Below are 18,576 nucleotides of genomic sequence, written 5' to 3'. Positions count from 1 at the left end.
CACCTACACACACTCCCTACAAAAGTCGATGGTATTGGATTGCTGGGAGTTTATAGCATGAAAATGCCCTGAGAATCTCCATTAAAGTTCACTACACATCCAGAGAGAGCGCGCAGAGAGACACTGACGGACCGAGCGAGCGCTGCCCGTTTTCATCCAAACCTCACGGGACAAACGGAATTTAAATGACTACATTATGAGCTCCGGAAAACAACCACATGGAAAGACACAGGGAATTGAAATGGGAAACAGCCTCCTCGAGAGACTAGCAGAGAGAGAGAGAGAGAGGTGTTTGCACCACTAACATATTCTATTAATATGAATTTCTGCTTCGGAGGCTAAAACCAGTCTGGGGCCACAGTGGGGCCTCCCACGGAGAGTAAGATCCAGAGGCCTCCTCCTCCTCTAATGGGCATCCATTATTCATCAGTGTTTTCTTTCACCTTCCGTCGGGGGTCAAGGGTCGTAGGAAACAGCTGCACTTCTATACAGTACGTACATGACAAGAGAACAAAATAACAAATCACAGCTTTTTCCTGACTGGAGCAGATCTCTCTAGACCCTCTTTATAGTTTTACAGTTGGGCTCAATGGGCTATAGAGAGTAGAGACCCCTCCAAAGCTCTTTTCAATGACACAATGTGCCCGGGCAGGAAGAGAGGCCATCTGGTGATGTTAACACACGAGCAGCGCCCTGCACTCCCATCCTGACCCGCGTGAACATCCGCTCTAGAGAGGCAGGCAAGGGCAAGGATACAGCACTATAGCTTGTGTGCACACACACACACACACACACACACACACACACACACACACACACACACACACGCCCCCCTGCACTGAGTACGCTACAGCCTACAGGCAGTTCATGGCTATTTTCCAATATCCACACAAGCACACCACATAGAATAAAGCCATGGACTGTATTGGCCTGGCATTCTAAGAGGTAATACGCTTTTGGATATTCAAACACCACGAGAGTCATATACAGGCGGTGTGAGGACACCAGCTGAGCTTAACGTCAACAGCTCCCAACCCTGAAGTACACACCCAGTGGGATAGGCCCATGGTACACAACCCACTGAGAACACTGAACAGCACATACTGGTGTAGACCTGAGGAGATCCAGTACAGAGATCTGGCAGAACAAGTACCGGTATCAGGGCTGCAGGATATTAAGAAAAGATTGCGATATTTTTGCTAGATATTGTGATAGCGATAAGACTCGCGATATACCAAACACTTAGGTGAACATTTATATGAAATATTATTTCAAGCCTGGTCCCAGAACTAAATGAGGACATGGGGACTTTAAAGCATTCAGTTTATCTTTGGAATGAATTATATTTTTGTTTGGTTTTTAATTTCATTACACTATTATTGACTTTTAGAAACGTAGAAGCTCTTTTAGAAACGTAATTTAAGACTAAGATTTGAAGAGAATTTTTAATGTTTTGTCTTTCTTTCATACAAGATATTTGTTTATGATAAGTCTTATGCTAAGTCTCGAATAAATAGCATCTAAGATTATCACTGGCTTACATCATTTGGAGATCACTTAAAACGTCCCTCCACAGTAATCATCTCTGATACGCACACATTTCCATAAACTCAGGTGAGGCGTAAGATGATAACGTGTATGATAAATCAAGCCGATCTGAATTCCTAGAAGCACCATTCGCCAGTGACTTTCCATGTCTTGTCTGAGGATATAATAGAGAGAGAGAGAGAGAGAGAGAGAGAGAGAGAGAGAGAGAAGTCTGTTGTGAGTGCATCGATGTGTGATGAGGAGAAGGAGCTGCAGAGACAGGAGAGGCAGGTCAGTTGTGAGACAGCAGCCAGACTGATGGACGTGATTGCACTCCGCAACACCCAGAGACGGAGTCATTTCCTCTCCCATTGGCTTCTTTTTTATTTCGAGGGGCGCTCAGGCATGCTGTGGTGCAGTCAGATTAAAACGTAACAACCTGGGATGCACCGCCAATGTCAAAGCAGAGAGGAAGCCAGGACAGTGTACAAATAAAACAGACAGAATGATTTTTATAGGATTTTTTTTTCTTCTTTCTTCTACCTACTGGGAAGCCAGCTGAGGCTTCTCTCTCTCTGTGTGTGTGTGTGTGTGTGTGTGTGTGTGTGTGTGTGTGTGTGTGTGTGTGTGTGTGTGTGTGTGTGTGAAAGCGGCAGGTTCTGAGGGCCTTGCCTGCAGGTTAGGAGAAAGTTGGAGCTGATTCGGATCGGACGAATCGATTTGATTCCTGAAAGATTCAACAACACCTTTTTTATTCTCTCAACCTTGACTGACCCCCGGACGAAACTTTCTCATACAGGAAAAGTTATGCCGCGGCTGCGCAACACGAGTACACTGGAGAAGCGGAGGGATGTGGGTTGGCTGTTAACAGTCCCTCGCCACCTGGAGCCTTACCACCCCAGGCGAGTGAGACAGGGGGAGCGGAGTGAGCCGTGAGGGGGCTCTAGTCTAGGGGGCTTCTTACCTCCTCGTTCTCGATCTTCAGAGTGGCCAGGCGAGACTGCAGCTGCTGGAACCTCAGGATGAGCTCTCCGTTCACCGGAGGCTGCACGGCGATCTGACACACCTGGCGGGAAGAGGAAACGCCATCAGGGGGAGTCACAGGGAATCACAACAGTCTGACGGACGGACGGGAGGAGGTGTATTAACCTTTAGCCGACACATCGTGAGCTTAGAATTATAAGGTTCTATCTCCGTTTAGGGTAGTTCAGAGATATTGAGCGTCAAAGTTTTTACATTCCATTATGTTCTGTGAGATGGAACCTTTGTATTTTATGAATTACTAACTCAAAAATGTCAACATTTTAAAAATAACACCACACAGGCATTAATAAACACCTAATGGATCAGATTATGTAAAAAAACTCAATTTTGACAAATTTAGGTAGAACCTTATAATTCTAACGTCACGACATGACGTACAAGTCGTCCGAGATGTGGATGAACATGACAAAACCACACTGGTTCTCTCCTGACCCAGATGGGAACCCAGACAGCAACAAAACCCAACAGCTAAAACAGACACGGTGTCGGTGTGAGCTGAACGCTGCCGGCCGCGCAACCCAGCGCCGCTGTAAAACCTCCCGACACACACGCTGAGCGACGGTACTTGAGAGGGTAGAGAAACGAGACGTCATTCGTCATTCCCTTCCCTCTATAAAAAATAAACAGCGCTGCCTCTGACAGCCCAGGTCCTAAACCCAGTAAAACCGTGCAATCAGAGCTCTTATCCGAAAAAACCCCGTTGGAGAAACCTGAATTTCTCCCTGGCTGTTGGGTCAAGGTTCAAGGTGTGAATGGGCCTGACTCACCTCGTCTCCCATGTGAGGCTGGAACTCAAACTTGACGGGGGGGCAGAAGGCGGTGGGGTACATCTCCATGAACCTCTGGCGGTCGCTGCGGGGGTCCAGGCTGTCCACGGCGTTCTCGATGATGTCCAACCCCTCGTGGCGAGACGTCTCGAGGTTGTACTCGGCGGAGAGGTAGGTCCGCAGGGCCCTGTTCAGACTGGCGTGGTATCCCAAGTCACAGCACTGAGGGGGGGGGGGGGCAGGGGGTTACATATGGTTATGTTACAGTACCGGTAAATCGTCTACAAGGTCTACAGTACCGAACTGTTGGCCATCAACTCAACTGAACTTATTGGCCATCAACTGAATAGCCGGGAGCCTTGGACATGAATCATATAACCTGAGTCGTGTCGACAGAATCTAATGCTGCTTTTCATTAAGTAGGACCTTGGTGGGCCAGGGCCTGTAGTGACTACGCACACACGTACACACACAAATGCACAAACGCACGCACACACACACACACACACACACACACACACACACACACACACACACACACACTTCGAGGTTGATGGAAGACATACAGCCACAGGAACACTGCTTGGCAGCTTCCATCCAGCTTGTACACTTTATATTGGGTCATAATACATCCAATTTATCATCTCTCCTTTTTGAGCTACTGTCACCTCAAAAGACAGATCATATCAACACACACACACACACACGCACACACACACACACACACACTCGTGATTTGCAGAGGCTTGGGAGTAAAAAGGTGCAATTTGAGCACACAGCATGGCACTGAAGGGAGGTTACATTTCCCTTCTCCTTCAGTCGGCTGTCTGGAATACAGAACGTGAATCGCAGAAAGAACTCTGCCTTTCTCTCAGGTTTCCGTGGTAACGGCGGCAAAAGTGGTACAGTGCATTTATTTCTCTCTCTGCTGAAGAAAAAATAATATCGCAGGTAGGTAGGCCAGTTTATAAATAAGTCATGTATATAGGTCTGGCTCTGGAGGGTAAAACCAAAGCAATCTGCTGGTTAGACAGAGAGAGAGAGCTGGGGAGTGCTGCTGTGGTGCTGGAGGATGGGACGGCTGACCTACAACACCAGTAAGTAATTCACAAAACTGGGTTTCAGGGACATGGCCGCACCCCGCTCGATTCAAGCTAAAGATCTGTTTCTCTGTTTCTCTTTCACTCTCTCTCTCTCTGTCTCTCATGAAGGACTGTTGGTTTTGCACACACAGACATGGGGAAAGGACCAGGGTAGAATAAGACTAGATTTCATTACGAAACTACTTCTAGGCTCTTCCACTTTAATTCTCTCTCTCTCTCTCCCACTGTAATTTCCATCCCACAGTATCCTTCACCATCGCTCATATTTCAGGTCGGCTGCTAAACTCATCACTTTTCTACGGACCCAGATATTAAATCTCCTCCAAGGCCTCAGAAAATACTGCTGAATGTCAGGGTTTCTTCAGCATTATGAGAATAATTTAAAAAAACGTAATACAATCTACTGAGATGCGCTTTTTGGGAAAAGCATCTGATTCAGTCTGCAGACGGCTTGTTGTGAAGTCTGGGAGGCTTATTGCTGAGCAGTCTCTGCTCAGTCTGTGGCAGCAGAATGTCTCCCCAGCTTGTGTTATTGAGTGTACACACTCCCTCAGATCTCCAGGAATGAGGAAGAGAACGCCATTAAGCATGGGAACAAGGGATCGCTAATGAGTATGGAGGGAGAGGGGCTCCTAGGTAGGGAACTGTCATATTTACCCCTTGACGGCAAACCTTTTCTAGTTCTATCTAGTCTGTTCCTTAGCTTAAAAGTTTCCCCATCTATATAAATAATACTTCACACAGTCACACGGTTTACTTACATCAATTAGGTCAGACAAGTCATGAATGTAATACTTGAAAACGGAGGAATTTGTCGCTTCCAGCGTCAGAAGATACTCGTTCCGGGCTTTGATCGACTTCAGCTTATTCTCGGAGTACTTGGCCTGACGCTGAGGAGAGAATGAGAGAGAGAGAGAGAGAGAGAGAGAGAGAGAGAGAGAGAGAGAGAGAGAGAGAGAGAGAGAGAGAGAGAGAAAGAAAGGAAGAATAAGGAAGAGTGTGTGAGAGAGAGAGAGAGGGAGAGAGACAAAAAGAAAGAAATTAATGAGCCAAAAAATCCCTTTGTTGACAAGTGAGTGTGCTTTCATGTCTGTGCAAACACCGCCTCTAACAGAGCTCAGGCAGGATGATTGGCAAACAAGAGGAGCCCGAAATAAAACAGAGGCGTGCAAATAAGCGGCTAGAGCGACAAAAAAAAAAAGAAAGATCGAAAAAATACCCGTACATAAACGAAACTGTGCGTGTTTTAAAAAAAGGCTCCTGTCCCGACTCCTTACAACCCCCCTTCCAGGATACTACACAGTCTCCTGACTTCCTCCCTGCCAGACAAACACTGGGCCCGTTAGTCACTATCCACCGACTGACCGGCGAACAGTGACTCACCACGGTATTCCTTTACTTTCTGCTACTTCCCAAACGAACGGCACAAACGCATTCCAGGAAGAGCTTTTTTGGCGGAAAAAAAAATAAAGATGGTGTTCCCGAGGCCATTAAATCATTTGTCACGGAGCTTTAACAGAAAACAGGCCTGTTCTAGGAACACAAAGCCTGCCGATTTGGCTGTGACAGAGTTTCGCAGTGTGGTTTCCATCACACCAGGCCAAGGCAGGCCAGCAGGGCTGCAGAACCAAACGACAGCCTGGTTCTGTGGAAGGCTGTTCCTGGTTCTGTGGAAGGCTGTTCCTGGTCTGTGGAAGGCTGTTCCTGGTTCTGTGGAAGGCTGTTCCTGGTTCTGTGGAAGGCTGTTCCTGGTCTGTGGAAGGCTGGCACAGACAGCGACATGTGGACGTCAACGTGGCTTAATGCTCGCGACATATACCGGTATTGCATGTCGGGTTATAGAATGTGACAGTAAGTCATATTCTATATCCCTTAGTCAAGCCAAAGTGCTTGCGAGTGCGGTGACCCAGAGCAGACCACCGACCACATAATCACCATCTGCCCCTTATATAGACCACCCTCAGAAGCCAGCCTCTTCGACCTAGAACCAGAGATGCGGGCATGGCTACGCGACACCGAGTTGGACCTCTGACGTTACACGAAAGAAGAAGCCAAAGTGCTGAAATAAAATAAAATAATTCTGTTGTTTCTTGGCTATCGCGTGACTAATCTCATGCTGGCTGAGGTTAGTTTAGGTTCACCCTTAGCACGCTTTTGCGGGAAGTGGAAAAAAAGGTGCCATCGTAGAAAGAAAAGTGAGTGAATTATTCCATGAAAGAGAACGAACCGGACGGTCTTCCTCCATCAGACCCTCTCTGCTGTGAGCCTCACCTTCTCCTTCATCTTCTCCATCTTCTTGACGGAGCTGCGCCTCTGGTGTTTGTCCTCCAGGCGGATGCTGAAGACGGGACCCCCGGAGTGGCCGCTCTGCTTCTCCTCCTGCTTCTCCGCCTCCTTCAGCTTGCCCTCCGCACTGATACTCTCTGTGTGGTACATGTGGTAGGTCTTCATCACCTGGGGGAGGGGGAGGGTCAGAGGTCAGGGGTCAGAGGTCAGAGTTATCCATCCCTCAGAGTGGAGTCTCAGCTGCCTTGAACCAAACAAACAAAAGGTTAAATCTCTCTACCCACATCATTACTGATCGATTCCAGCTTGCTCACACAGTGGGAGTCACCTCACCCTAGACAAACCAGAGACAGATTCTTTCTCTCGTTTTAGATTGCGCTCTTATACGACCTCAGAAATCGCAATTCACTGCTCTTTCAATGGATGTATCGTTAAGCCACGCCCCAAAATAGAAATTGTCCAATCATATCACAGTAAAAGTCACGACAGGTAGAAAACTCGGACAAACAACTCGCTAATATCTGATGGTGAAAATCTTCTAGACAAAATATTCCTGTCATCTTTAAAAAAAAAAACATGTCTATTACTTGCTGTGGTAAATCAGAAATCAGAAATTTGCAGAAAAGTAATTGTGAAAGTAATTGTGAATAAAAGTGAATGTCATTCAGTCACGGTCGGTCAGTCAGTCACCGTCAGTGAAGCGTTGTTTGTTTGTCTGAGTTTTCAAAGGGGGCGTGGCTTCGCGATAGGTCCATTCACTGCTGTTTCAATTGGAAATATTGCTGTGTGCTTTAACGCCCTCTTCAGAGGACACTTCTGGGAAGTGTGCTGGTGTGATTGGTTGGTTGGTTTACAGAGGTGGTGACTCTTTCACCTGAGACACGTAGGAAATGCCAGGCCGGTAATGGAGCACAGAGGGACTTCGATCCGACCCACAGACACCCCATCATCCCTTCCCTAACCCTCGCAGCACAGCTTCACCGTCAGCAGGGAGTAGTCAGGCCCCACATCAGGTGGTGACAGACTGACTGCCTGAACCACTTACACCACCCTGTTCTCCCTCTTTGAAGTCAGAGAGAGAAAATCCCCTGTGACTTAACATGTGACTCCTGAGGCCAGAGATTTAAAAAGGACCAGCGTGTAAACGCGCCTTCGTTTGCATGAGGTTATGTGCTATAGTTTGTATGAGTGTGTACCGACTTCTTCTGTCATCGCGTCACGACCGTTAGAGGGGAGCGACGGAGGCATACTGGGGAATGCATTAGCTCCACAGCGGTATGTCGATTAAAGCTACTCCCCTAGGTTTGAGTCATTGTTATCTGACGAGGGGGGGGGCTATGACTCATTCTCCAGTGACACATACTCTCTACAGGACGACCTTAGGATGTGACTCACAGTGCACAGAGTAGCAGGTACTACACCGCAAAGTCAAGTAGAATTTCTTCCAGGGGATGTCATACCGGTCGATAAAAAACATGTAGAGCTATTTATAAAACACACAATGGACTCTAGCATGGAGAAAAACTGACGACTGACGAAGAAAACGGACGAATCACGACCGGGGAGAGTCATGGCTGAGGCTATGACGCATGGTCTGACAGAACCGGTTTTTATCACTGTTTAATTTCCTCTGGGATCTTAAATCTTTAAGCCCCCCCTGCAAAAGCGGTAACTACGTACTCCTAACTTGGAACAGTTCAACACCTGCCACCTGGTCCCTTACTAGTTGAAAATAAGCCAGAATGGTTTAAACTGGCACATTTACTAGTCATGTTTATGACTGCGCGTTGTCCCTGTAAAACTAAACATGTCACACTCCTCCTGGCTCTGGCAGAGGTCATGGACCATGTGGCAGGAGGATGAGGCTGTACAGCCAGGAGGGAGGAGAGGAGAGGAGAGGAGGGGAGGGGAGGGGAGAGGAGGGGAGAGGAGCAGAGAGGAGGGGACGGGAGGGGAGGGGAGAGGAGGGGAGAGGAGAGGAGGGGACGGGAGGGGAGGGGAGGGGAGAGGAGAGGAGAGGAGAGGGGAGAGGAGGGGAGAGGAGGAGGGGAGAGGAGGGGAGGAGAGGAGAGGAGGGGTCTGCCACCCTGCAGGGTGTGAGAACCAGCCCTTCCTCCTGCTGCTCTGGCCCACGCCCTCCCCTGCCGAGGACGCCGTGCCAGGCCAGCGGCTCCTCAAACCCCCGTACTGACCCGACAGTACTGACCCGACAGCCACTCTGAACAAAGTCACCCTCAGGAAGACTGACACAAACAAAAAAAAGGAAAAAAAGAAAGGAAAGCCAACCAAATGGCTTAACCCAGAACGAACCGACTCAATATACAGTAAATTACAGTCACGCTGTCTGTCTTGTCCGTACGCATTACAATCGTCAGCCTAACCTCAATCTGAATCAAAATACAGATGGGCCTGTACTGAAACGTAAACATCTTCCCTCCCCCTACCCCCCAAAAAAAGAGTTATTTCTGTACGCGTGGAAGGACAGCCCTGCGCGCCTGTTTGTTTAGTGCTGTCGGCCAGAGAGGCATAATTGGAACCAGCGCAGCGTCGGGGCGACCGACTGCGGGGCTCCTACTCCTCACTTACTGGTCTGGACGCGGCCATGCAGTGTTTACTCTCCTGCTCCTTTTAGAGAGACCGAATTAGAGTATAGGACCAGACCTAGTAATTTCTCCTGGCCGTGTGGCCACACCGGCCCCGTGGCTTTCTGACGCAATAGTCTTTGTGGATGTTTCTATCCGGCCATGAGAGGAGAGAGGGGGGTGGAGGGGGCGGGGTAAACCAGGTCATATTGGATGGCTGTCTGCGGTGAGGAGTGACACACACACGCACACACACACACACACACACACACACAGCTGGTGTTACACGTGTCACGGCCGATCGGGGGTGCATCTATTATTGTCTTTAATCTACTTTTCATGATCAAAGGCACCGTACGCTATGGGGCATATTGAGACCTTTCCACCAAGTCCCCCAGGCGGAGCAGAATAACTAACCGCCTTCGCCGCTAATGTATTCATGTGTTCCCCCCTAACATGTATTCCTAAGCTTAAAGCTTTTACCGTAGCGATCAATGCCGTAATCATAATCTGATATATTGTATCCGTACTGGGTGTGTTTCCACATTCTGAATTGATCATATGAATTTTTCAGTGAGCACTTACAACACTAGGGCGGAGTGTGGACGTTAATTCGGTGTCATTGATCTGCAGCGGAACGCTACGGTGTGCTGGGGGGGTGAGCGATCCTCACATACGGTACTGTACACAGAGGGGGGGAGGGGAGGAGGAGGAGGGGGGGTAGTGTAGTTGTGAAGGCGAGTTATAACCTAACCCTTGGTGAATTCACAATCCATCGAAAACCCCTAACAAGCCACAGAAATTCAACCCTTATCCATCTTTCACTCCCCCCCCCCCCCCCCCCCCCCAACGGTCAAAAGTCAAACTCAAAAAGGTTCTGAAGTTGTCCGGCGAAGCGGATCACGTTGCCCTAATACGAATGGGTTAGAGCGCATAAATGGTGCGGCATAAAAACCTACGAGTTCTACGTGCGGTAAGATGCCGAGATCGTTCTCCAGCGGGCTTCCTCTACCTGAGGACATGTTAGCGTGTTATTAAGCCCTGTGGCGGTGACACATGGAGGGCATGAATCTAACCTAGGGCCTTGTGCTGTACCACGGCCTGACAGCAGCAATTAAAGCTGTTGAATTAACTATTGATTAGTGGGGTTTAAGCACCGCGCTCTACCAAGGTCAGAGATCTGGCATCTATAGAGTAGAGGACGATATACAGGCCTGCAGATATACAGACCCGCAGATATACAGGCCTGCAGATATACAGACCCGCAGCCACTCTGGCCTGCAGATATACAGACCCGCAGCCACTCTGGCCTGCAGATATACAGACCCGCAGCCACTCTGGCCTGCAGATATACAGGCCTGCAGCCACTCTGGCCTGCAGATATACAGGCCTGCAGCCACTCTGGCCTGCAGACATACAGCCAAGCAGCAATTCTGACCATCCAAGATGTTGTCTGGTGTGAGGCAAAATACAGTTGGTCGTAGAGTTCTGTTAACACTAGTATGTTACAATGACACAGTCAAATTGGTTTAAGATATGAAAACACTTACAGTGTAGAGCTCATTGAGAACCTTCATCAGGTCTTCCTGGAGTTGAAAGGTGATCTCCTTACTCTGGAGCGGAGAGAGAGAGAGAGAGAGAGAGAGAGAGAGAGAGAGAGAGAGAGAGAGAGAGAGAGAGAGAACAAAATGTTACACACAGCACATCTGCGGACTCTCCACAGTGACTCACTCCACAGATTAACTCAAAGACTTTTCTCAAATGTAACAAAACAGCACAAACAGAGTCGGTGCCGAACAGTTAAGTGGGGAAGTGAGAGTTGTAATCGAGTCATCATCACACAGAGCCACAGCGTGTACAGTACAGTATATAGTACACACACAGTACAGTACACCCACTGTCAGCATGGCACGAGAGAACGATTTCCCCCCAGATTCAGAGCGATTTCCCCCCCAGATTTAGAAATTCAATCAACCCGCGCCACAAGGAGCCACTCAATGGCTATCAGACACATGCCTACATCAATACATCCATCTCTCTGCAGGGAAATATAAAACAGTTATGTGATTGATGGAGAGTTACAGGGGATGTTTGTACGCAGGCGACACACAAGTGCTGTCTATATATCACTGTAGCGTACACGACCGACGGCTGCATTTTTTGACTCGTATGAGATATGACAACCACGTTGTGAATACCCAGTGTAACCTAGGGCGCTTCCCATGTGTTACCTGTGTGATATTACAGTGTTGTGAGGCACTCGGTCTTCCTCTAAGCCAATTATTGGATCCCCTAATCTCATTGTGGAGGCCTTTCCCGGCAGTGGGTTGTAAAAAAGGTGTCTCAGACAGTCCATCCCCACTGCCAAGCTGAGAGAGAGAGAGAGAGAGAGAGAGAGAGAGAGATAGGGTGGCATGGGGCTTACTTCTGATCTAGAGGTGAAGGTAATTCTCTCTCCACCACAGACAACTCAACAACTCTAATCTAATAACAAAGATGGTCACACAAAAAAAAAAAAAGTCTGCATTTAAAAGTCTGGCAACATCTCATTTATCCTAGCTTACAAATTAATTGCACTTTATTTTTCTTTATTTCTTTATTTACTTATCTATACCTGTCTACTGTCTTCATTACCTGTCACCACTGTTATTATTATTATTTAGTTTTATTTATTTATATCCTTCATCCTGGGATGCACCACTCAGGATTTGTGTAGGGCAGGGTTCATGAAAAACAAACAAAACGGAAAAGTACTGTTTTTGTATATCTGTAACATCTGCCTTACTGTCAATAAAAAGAAAGTAAAAAATATATATAAAAAAAAGAAAGTCTGGCAAGACAGTCTGAACAGACTAGACCGATATCATTTTCACGCATCGGAATCCGTGTCGACCGTGAATGAAGTGGGATAGATGTGAGCTACACGGTACATTTCGTCTGCATTTAAAATCCCAGAGCCGACGGGATGGATCTCGATGAAGCGCCGATAACGAAGAGAGACGTTTCAAAAAAAGGAAACGGTAGGAGAGGTCTAATCTGTGGTTTCACAGTTCAGATGGGTTTCACATAACCTTGCGAATACACCACTGTGGTTTCCTGTGGGTGTTGGCCACGAGGAAGTGTTTTGTGTGTGTGTGTGTGTGTGTGTGTGTGTGTTTTGTTTCGTTTTTTTTTGCTGAGGTCACAAACCTCACTGATCCAGGTGGATCCACACACATCCGCGTTGCCGTACCCACACAAGCAACCCTCTAGAACGGAACCATGTACGGACACTGTACGCTGTCAACAAGCTCCGAAGGGCGGAGATCAGAACCTCTTAGTCAGAGCATTGATTGTTAGAAAGAATGCACCGATCCTATAGATCCCAAACTAGATCCAGCCTGACTCACAGCACAGGTGGATGTGGTAGAGAGGTGGTGGTGTCCAGGCATGTGCAGGTAAACCAAAGAGGATTAGCCTTGGTCTCTGCCAGGCAGCCAGGCCAGGCAACCAGGCCAGGGTGTGTGTGATCAGCACTCCTACCTACAGGGGTGACCCCCAAGGGCCGATAGACACCTCCGCCCTCCGGTGTGTCGCCCACCACCTGTCCAGCCAGTTCCCTTGTTTACTTACTGTACCTATTCCTCACTGAAGCCACTAGACAGACTTACCCTGTATAAATAGAGCTAAGACAAGCTAAGCTTCTTTAACGAGGCCACTCTCACGCACAGCTGAGAAGGCAGGGAGGCCAGGAGAGGGTGGCTAAAGCCCAGGGGTTGGGGGTTCTGGGGGAGATGGAACAAAAGATTGTTGAAAGATTGTTTCGTCTTCCTTTTGGCCACGTAAGTGGAGCCGGGTCATACTTTAACATGAAGTTGCCCCTATGATTTGAATGAATGAATGACTGGTCTTTATTGTCATTTATACAGTACAGGTACCGTACAACGAAATTTAGGAGGGGGGGGGCTCCCCTGGTGCTAGGAAAAAAGACTAAAAACAAGAGAGCCAAGGGTCAAAACTAAAAAGAGAAAAGAGCTGGTTGACATAAATAAATAAAGGCTATGTACACTATCTACTATACAATAAACACTATACCTGTGTAACAACAATGTACTTACACAAGTAGTAACACTCTAACGTGTTGTGACATTATCTGTTAGGTCATGGCATGGCATATTATGCGCTTGCATCTAACAACTGAGTCTGTGTAGGTAAGCGAGGGGGTTAATGACATAAGCTCTCCCTTAGGAGGAGCCATTAGCGGCCCTCCGTTCAGAGGAGAAGACCTTTTACACTTTGTCTGATCTAACGTTTGTCAGCTCTTTTTCATTGAAAAATCTGGGAAGCCGTCCAGTGTTCAATGAAAAGCCTTCTCATGGAGCTAGTGGGTATAGGCGAGAGAGAGAGAGAGAGAGAGAGAGAGAGAGAGAGAGAGAGAGAGAGAGAGAGAGAGAGAGAGAGAGAGAGAGAGATGTTTCCTGACAGTCAGGTGACCTGGGCAAGGCCTTCGCGAGGAAACCACCACCACAGCCAATCCAAAACTGATTCCCCAGAGAATCCAAAACATACTTCGCAACGATCAGTCATAGTACAGTAGTAAGAAAATCAGCCTTCGAGCTTCAATCGGTTATCTGGTCTGTGGATTTGGCATACTGCAGGCCTGCCAATGTTAGGGTTTAATTTACTGGCCTTGCCCCCTCTTATTTGAGGGGAATGTGGATTGGGGGTTTCCAACGCTGCTCATTTATTAGACAAATCCCACAAATGTGGGCTTTTCCCTCTGTTATGTAAAACATCTGGGCGCTTTAACCACATCACAGAGATGAAATAGGGCGAGAGAGGAACCCACCGAGGGGGGGGGGGGGGGGGAGAGCGACGGGTTTCATGTTGCCTCAAACATCAATCAGTCCCCTGGAGGTGGTGGGGGGGGGAGGGGGGAGGGGTAGTGGATACCCAGGGGCCCCATGTGTAGTAATGCACTAGGGCTTTAGACTGTTCCAGAAGACGACGCTAAAGGACTCTAGCGAGAGCCCTACACAAATCACATGGGGGGGTGGTGTACAGCGCCCTACAGTAGCCCATGGAGGTAGTAATGAACTCTGTGAAACACGGCAGTAAATTGTGAAGCTATAATCCCAATGAAGTGCTAAAAACATTTGCACTCTGCTTGATCCGGAGCCAAGACCAATTGACTGTGTGTGTATACCTGCTTCTATTTCCCTGTGTTGTTGTTACCACTGCAAGGAACGCGCGACTGAAGTACTATGCTAACTACATTACGCTAACGTTAACCCCTACGCCTCATTCGTGGCAGCTCTGCAGAATGCGACTTCCGGAAATAAAACAGGGCCGAGTAAAAATACAAAGAGCGAGTTTGTATAAATGATGAAAACTAAAAACACATGTGATAAGATCTGTCCCGCCGTGAAAGACGTCCCACAACTAGGAAGTCTTTCGGAAGTACTGTCACATTCGAACAAAGGTGACAGTTCAATTCAAGGCTGCTGTGACGTTTTATGACAAAGTTAAAACCTAAGACTCTCAACCATAACATTGGTTCCAAACAATTATCCACAGTGCTGTAGTAGATAACCAAAAAGCCAAAGGCTAGAATAATAACAGGAGTCCATTTGCAAAAGTCAGTCAGTTAAGAGGACAAATAACTCCAACATTCCACTTCATAGTTTGTAGACAGGAACACGGGGAAAACAAAAACATAGGTCTTTGAAGCAGGATGACAAAACAGCAGCTGCCTCCTCCAATAACCTGAGAGGGACCTGTCGTAACTGGGCTGGGGGGGGGAGGGGGAGGGGGAGTCCCTGTTGTTTGTGTCCCATATTACTGAAGTTCGACACAGATCAAAGGAGCAGGGATGCGCTAATGAGAGGGCAGGGGTGTCTTAGGTCCCTTGTGAAAGACTGCAGGAGGGTGTCGTTTGTCCCTACGGAACATCACTGGTACTGGAGGGGAGAGAGAAGCGTACACGCACACGCGCACGTGCACACACACGCACACGCACACACACACACACACGCACACGCACACGCACACACGCACACACACACACACACACACACAATTGCTGAGGACTGTGCAAGCCTGTTCCAAGGCTAAACCTCAACTGTAATTGCTGAAACAATACGGATGCTTTTTTTCTTCTTTTTTTGTGTGGAATGCTGTAATGCATCGTTTGATGTATTACGGACACTAATGGACAAAGTTTTATACATTTCCATTTTCTCTCATCAAGACTGTATTAAAAAGACATCATGTAGGCTATGTCACATTGACATAATGAGTTCAATACTTTTGATGAATTCATACACAGAAATGTCTTGATTGCCCTCTAGAAAAACAAACATTTAGAAGAGTAGTCTATCATTATAAACATCAGTGTCGGGGTGAGTCGGGGGTGGGAGCGGGTGGGGGGTCTGTAAAGTCCCTCTGCTTCCCATCTGGCCCATTAGTAAACCAGGACCCTCTAACCAAAAAATTACTGTTCCGACTTCCTGTTTGTGTGGTTCCAGGGTTTCAGACCCCTCCTCTGTACGACCAGATGAAAGCCGCGTCATCGAGAGAAGTTAATGACTTCTAGAGGACATGAACTAAAATACACCGCTTTCTTTAACGATCTCCAATCGAGCTGCTAGATCTAAAAGACACCAAGCGGCCCCCCAGCACTGACAGAGACCCGGTTTGTAGTCGTAGCCTTCGTGGCCACGGTGACACAGGCGGTGGCGGCGACGGCGGGGTTTCAGTCAGAGGCCACAGAGGCTTCAGATGGGAAGAGATCAAAACCCACAACCCTCCCAGCGGCAGAGCGTTGCGTGATCAAACACAACCCCCGGAATACACAGCTCACACATCACATCTGATCTCGTCCTACAGAAAGACCTCTCTCTGGGTCCAGTGCAGGGTCTAACAGTTAACAGAGGCTGTAAGATGACCGACAGTATACTTCGAAACCCAGAGAGAAAGGTTCCAAAAAACACACATCTAGGATCAGATTACCCTTAAACCCCCCCCCGCCCCCCCCGCCCCAAATCCTAATCCTAACGATTAGGGACTCAACCCCAATAAATGTGACCCCTGTGACCTCAGATAGGGGAACGTCAGAAGGGCAGGGCATGGGGGCAGAGCGGTGCTTTAGAACAAAGTAGAAGCCGCACACTCTAGTCCCTGATGCAACAGTGTATTTTAATTGACAACGGTTTCGGCCGTAGCCTTTGTCGAGGCTTACAAACAACATAGTGCATGTCAGCCATTAAAATAGACAGGTAGTGCTAGATTGAATAGGTAACACCTGTGAGGACACACCTACGTGAGATTACAAATTATGTCACGAATACATGAAGACGATCAAAACAATCGGCGTTACATATAAGCTACACAGTGGCGAAATCGAAATTCAAGAGCGGCGCTTACCTTCTTGAGCAGACGGGTGGAGTCCTCGCTGATCTGCATGAAGCGCATGATGACGTTGTTCAGGTAGATGTCGCTCAGGGTGGCGTGGTCCTTGCTCTCCCTCCTCACCTGGTTCAGCAGCAGGTACCAGCAGTTGACGGGAGACAGCAGGTTCTGGTCTTTCCTGCGGGCGAAGGGGGGCAAAGACAACAACATCTTTATGTTCACTCAATGCTGAGGAAAAACAGACAGAGAGACAAAGAGACAGACAGACGGACGGCGAGAAACAAGACAAACAGACAGCCGCCTTGTAGAACAACAGCGGTGCATTGTGAAACCGTGTAAACAACAGTTGAGGAAAAGCGTTTGTTCTATCAATCACTGCTGAGAGAAAGAGAGGAATGGGGAGACGGAGAGACAAGGAAAGAGAACGAAAGAGAGAGAGAGAGAGACCGGATGACTGACAGACAGAACTGGATACAGACAGAGAGACAGGGAGAAAGAGGCTGGGAGACGGAGAGTTTGAGACAGGGAGACAGAGAGAGTGAGACAGGGAGACGGAGAGAGTGAGACAGGGAGACGGAGAGTGTGAGACAGGGAGACAGAGAGTGTGAGACAGGGAGACAGAGAGTGTGAGACAGGGAGACAGAGAGAGTGAGACAGGGAGACAGAGAGAGTGAGACAGGGAGACAGAGAGTGTGAGACAGAGTGTGAGACAGGGAGACAGAGAGTGTGAGACAGAGTGTGAGACAGGGAGACAGAGAGTGTGAGACAGAGAGTGTGAGACAGGGAGAGAGAGAGAGACCTATCACCCCAAACATTCCCACTGAGACCCTGGCTCTCTGCAGGCTGCCTCTGCCATCTGGGCTGTGAGATCAAGGCCTCAGTGAGATGACAGCTCTACCTGCCCTGCTCCCCTCACCTAGCGATAGCAGGATGTTTAAAGACTCTGCAAAGTGGATCAGGGCCCGTCACAAAAGTATTAGTGCGATGCTTCACAGGCCTCCCTTGATGATAAGTGCCCTATATATTGTACACGCTCGCGTTTCGAGCACTCTGTGTATTAAGGCTGTGCAAAAAAAATCAATAGAGCCGATAATCGCAATAAATTAATTTATTTATTTTTGGGTGGGTGTGGGGGGGGGGGGGGGGGGTTGGCTGTTCCCTGAGTTATATCAATAATGTATTGTATAACATACATGCTGTATAGACCGCTGAGCTGGTAAACACAACACAGTAATTTTTTTGAATTTTCAGTAAATAAAGTGCCCTGGGTAAGTAATGGGAAAGTGAAGCATTTCTTCTTTTCTTTTGACTATACACACCAAACGTTTGTGTGTGTGTGTGTGTGTGAGACAGAGAGCGCGCTTTTTGTAAGCCTTGCCTTCATACTAAAGGACATTGTCCAGGCCTGAAAGAGACGGGGGGGGGAGGGGGAGAGAGAGAGAGAGAGAGAGAGAGAGAGAGAGAGAGAGAGAGCGAGAGAGAGCGAGAGAGAGAGAGAGAGAGGGACGTGGCTCTGCATAAGCACAGGCCTGCAGGCTGACATCCTCTCAGTTTAATCTAAACCATTCCTGCTGGCGGGGAGCAGAGGGAGGAAGAGGGCCAGGGCCAGGGCCAGGGTCTGGGTCGGCCCCCACGGCAGCCAGGAACCATATGGAAGCTCTCTGCTCTCCTCTGGAAGTCCTCCCCGCTGAAGGTCACTGAGCAGACCCACGCAGCACTTGTCAACAGAGCAGGTGACACCCTGTACCAGGATGACGACCCGTCGCCCAGCCCTGAACCGCGCGACCCGGATAGCTGCCGGACTTTCCGCTTTCTGTCTTTTAATGAATGACGGACAAACTATCCCAGCCCAGCTGAAACATTTAGTCTCTCTCTTTT

General features: G+C 48.2%; 1 protein-coding gene across 4 annotated transcripts in view; it reads right to left on the bottom strand.

The window, feature by feature from the left end:
- srgap1a (SLIT-ROBO Rho GTPase activating protein 1a) overlaps positions 1–18,576 on the bottom strand; it is a gene marked incomplete at its 5' end in the record, with an annotated part of 93,777 nt that overhangs the window by 37,497 nt on the left and 37,704 nt on the right. For all 4 annotated transcript variants that reach the window (XM_080544830.1, XM_080544831.1, XM_080544832.1 and 1 more), the window contains 6 exons: positions 2,492–2,593; positions 3,339–3,560; positions 5,203–5,331; positions 6,713–6,895; positions 10,860–10,922; positions 16,714–16,876. In XM_080544830.1, coding sequence (XP_080400956.1) covers positions 2,492–2,593; positions 3,339–3,560; positions 5,203–5,331; positions 6,713–6,895; positions 10,860–10,922; positions 16,714–16,876 — 862 coding nt within the window. The remainder of the gene's footprint in view (positions 1–2,491; positions 2,594–3,338; positions 3,561–5,202; positions 5,332–6,712; positions 6,896–10,859; positions 10,923–16,713; positions 16,877–18,576) is intronic.

Source organism: Nansenia antarctica, assembly GCF_963989245.1.
Source record: "Nansenia antarctica genome assembly, chromosome: 14".
Classification (NCBI taxonomy): Eukaryota; Metazoa; Chordata; class Actinopteri; order Argentiniformes; family Microstomatidae; genus Nansenia; species Nansenia antarctica.
Note: the sequence above shows the minus strand (reverse complement) of the source record. Positions and strands in the feature narration are given on the sequence as shown.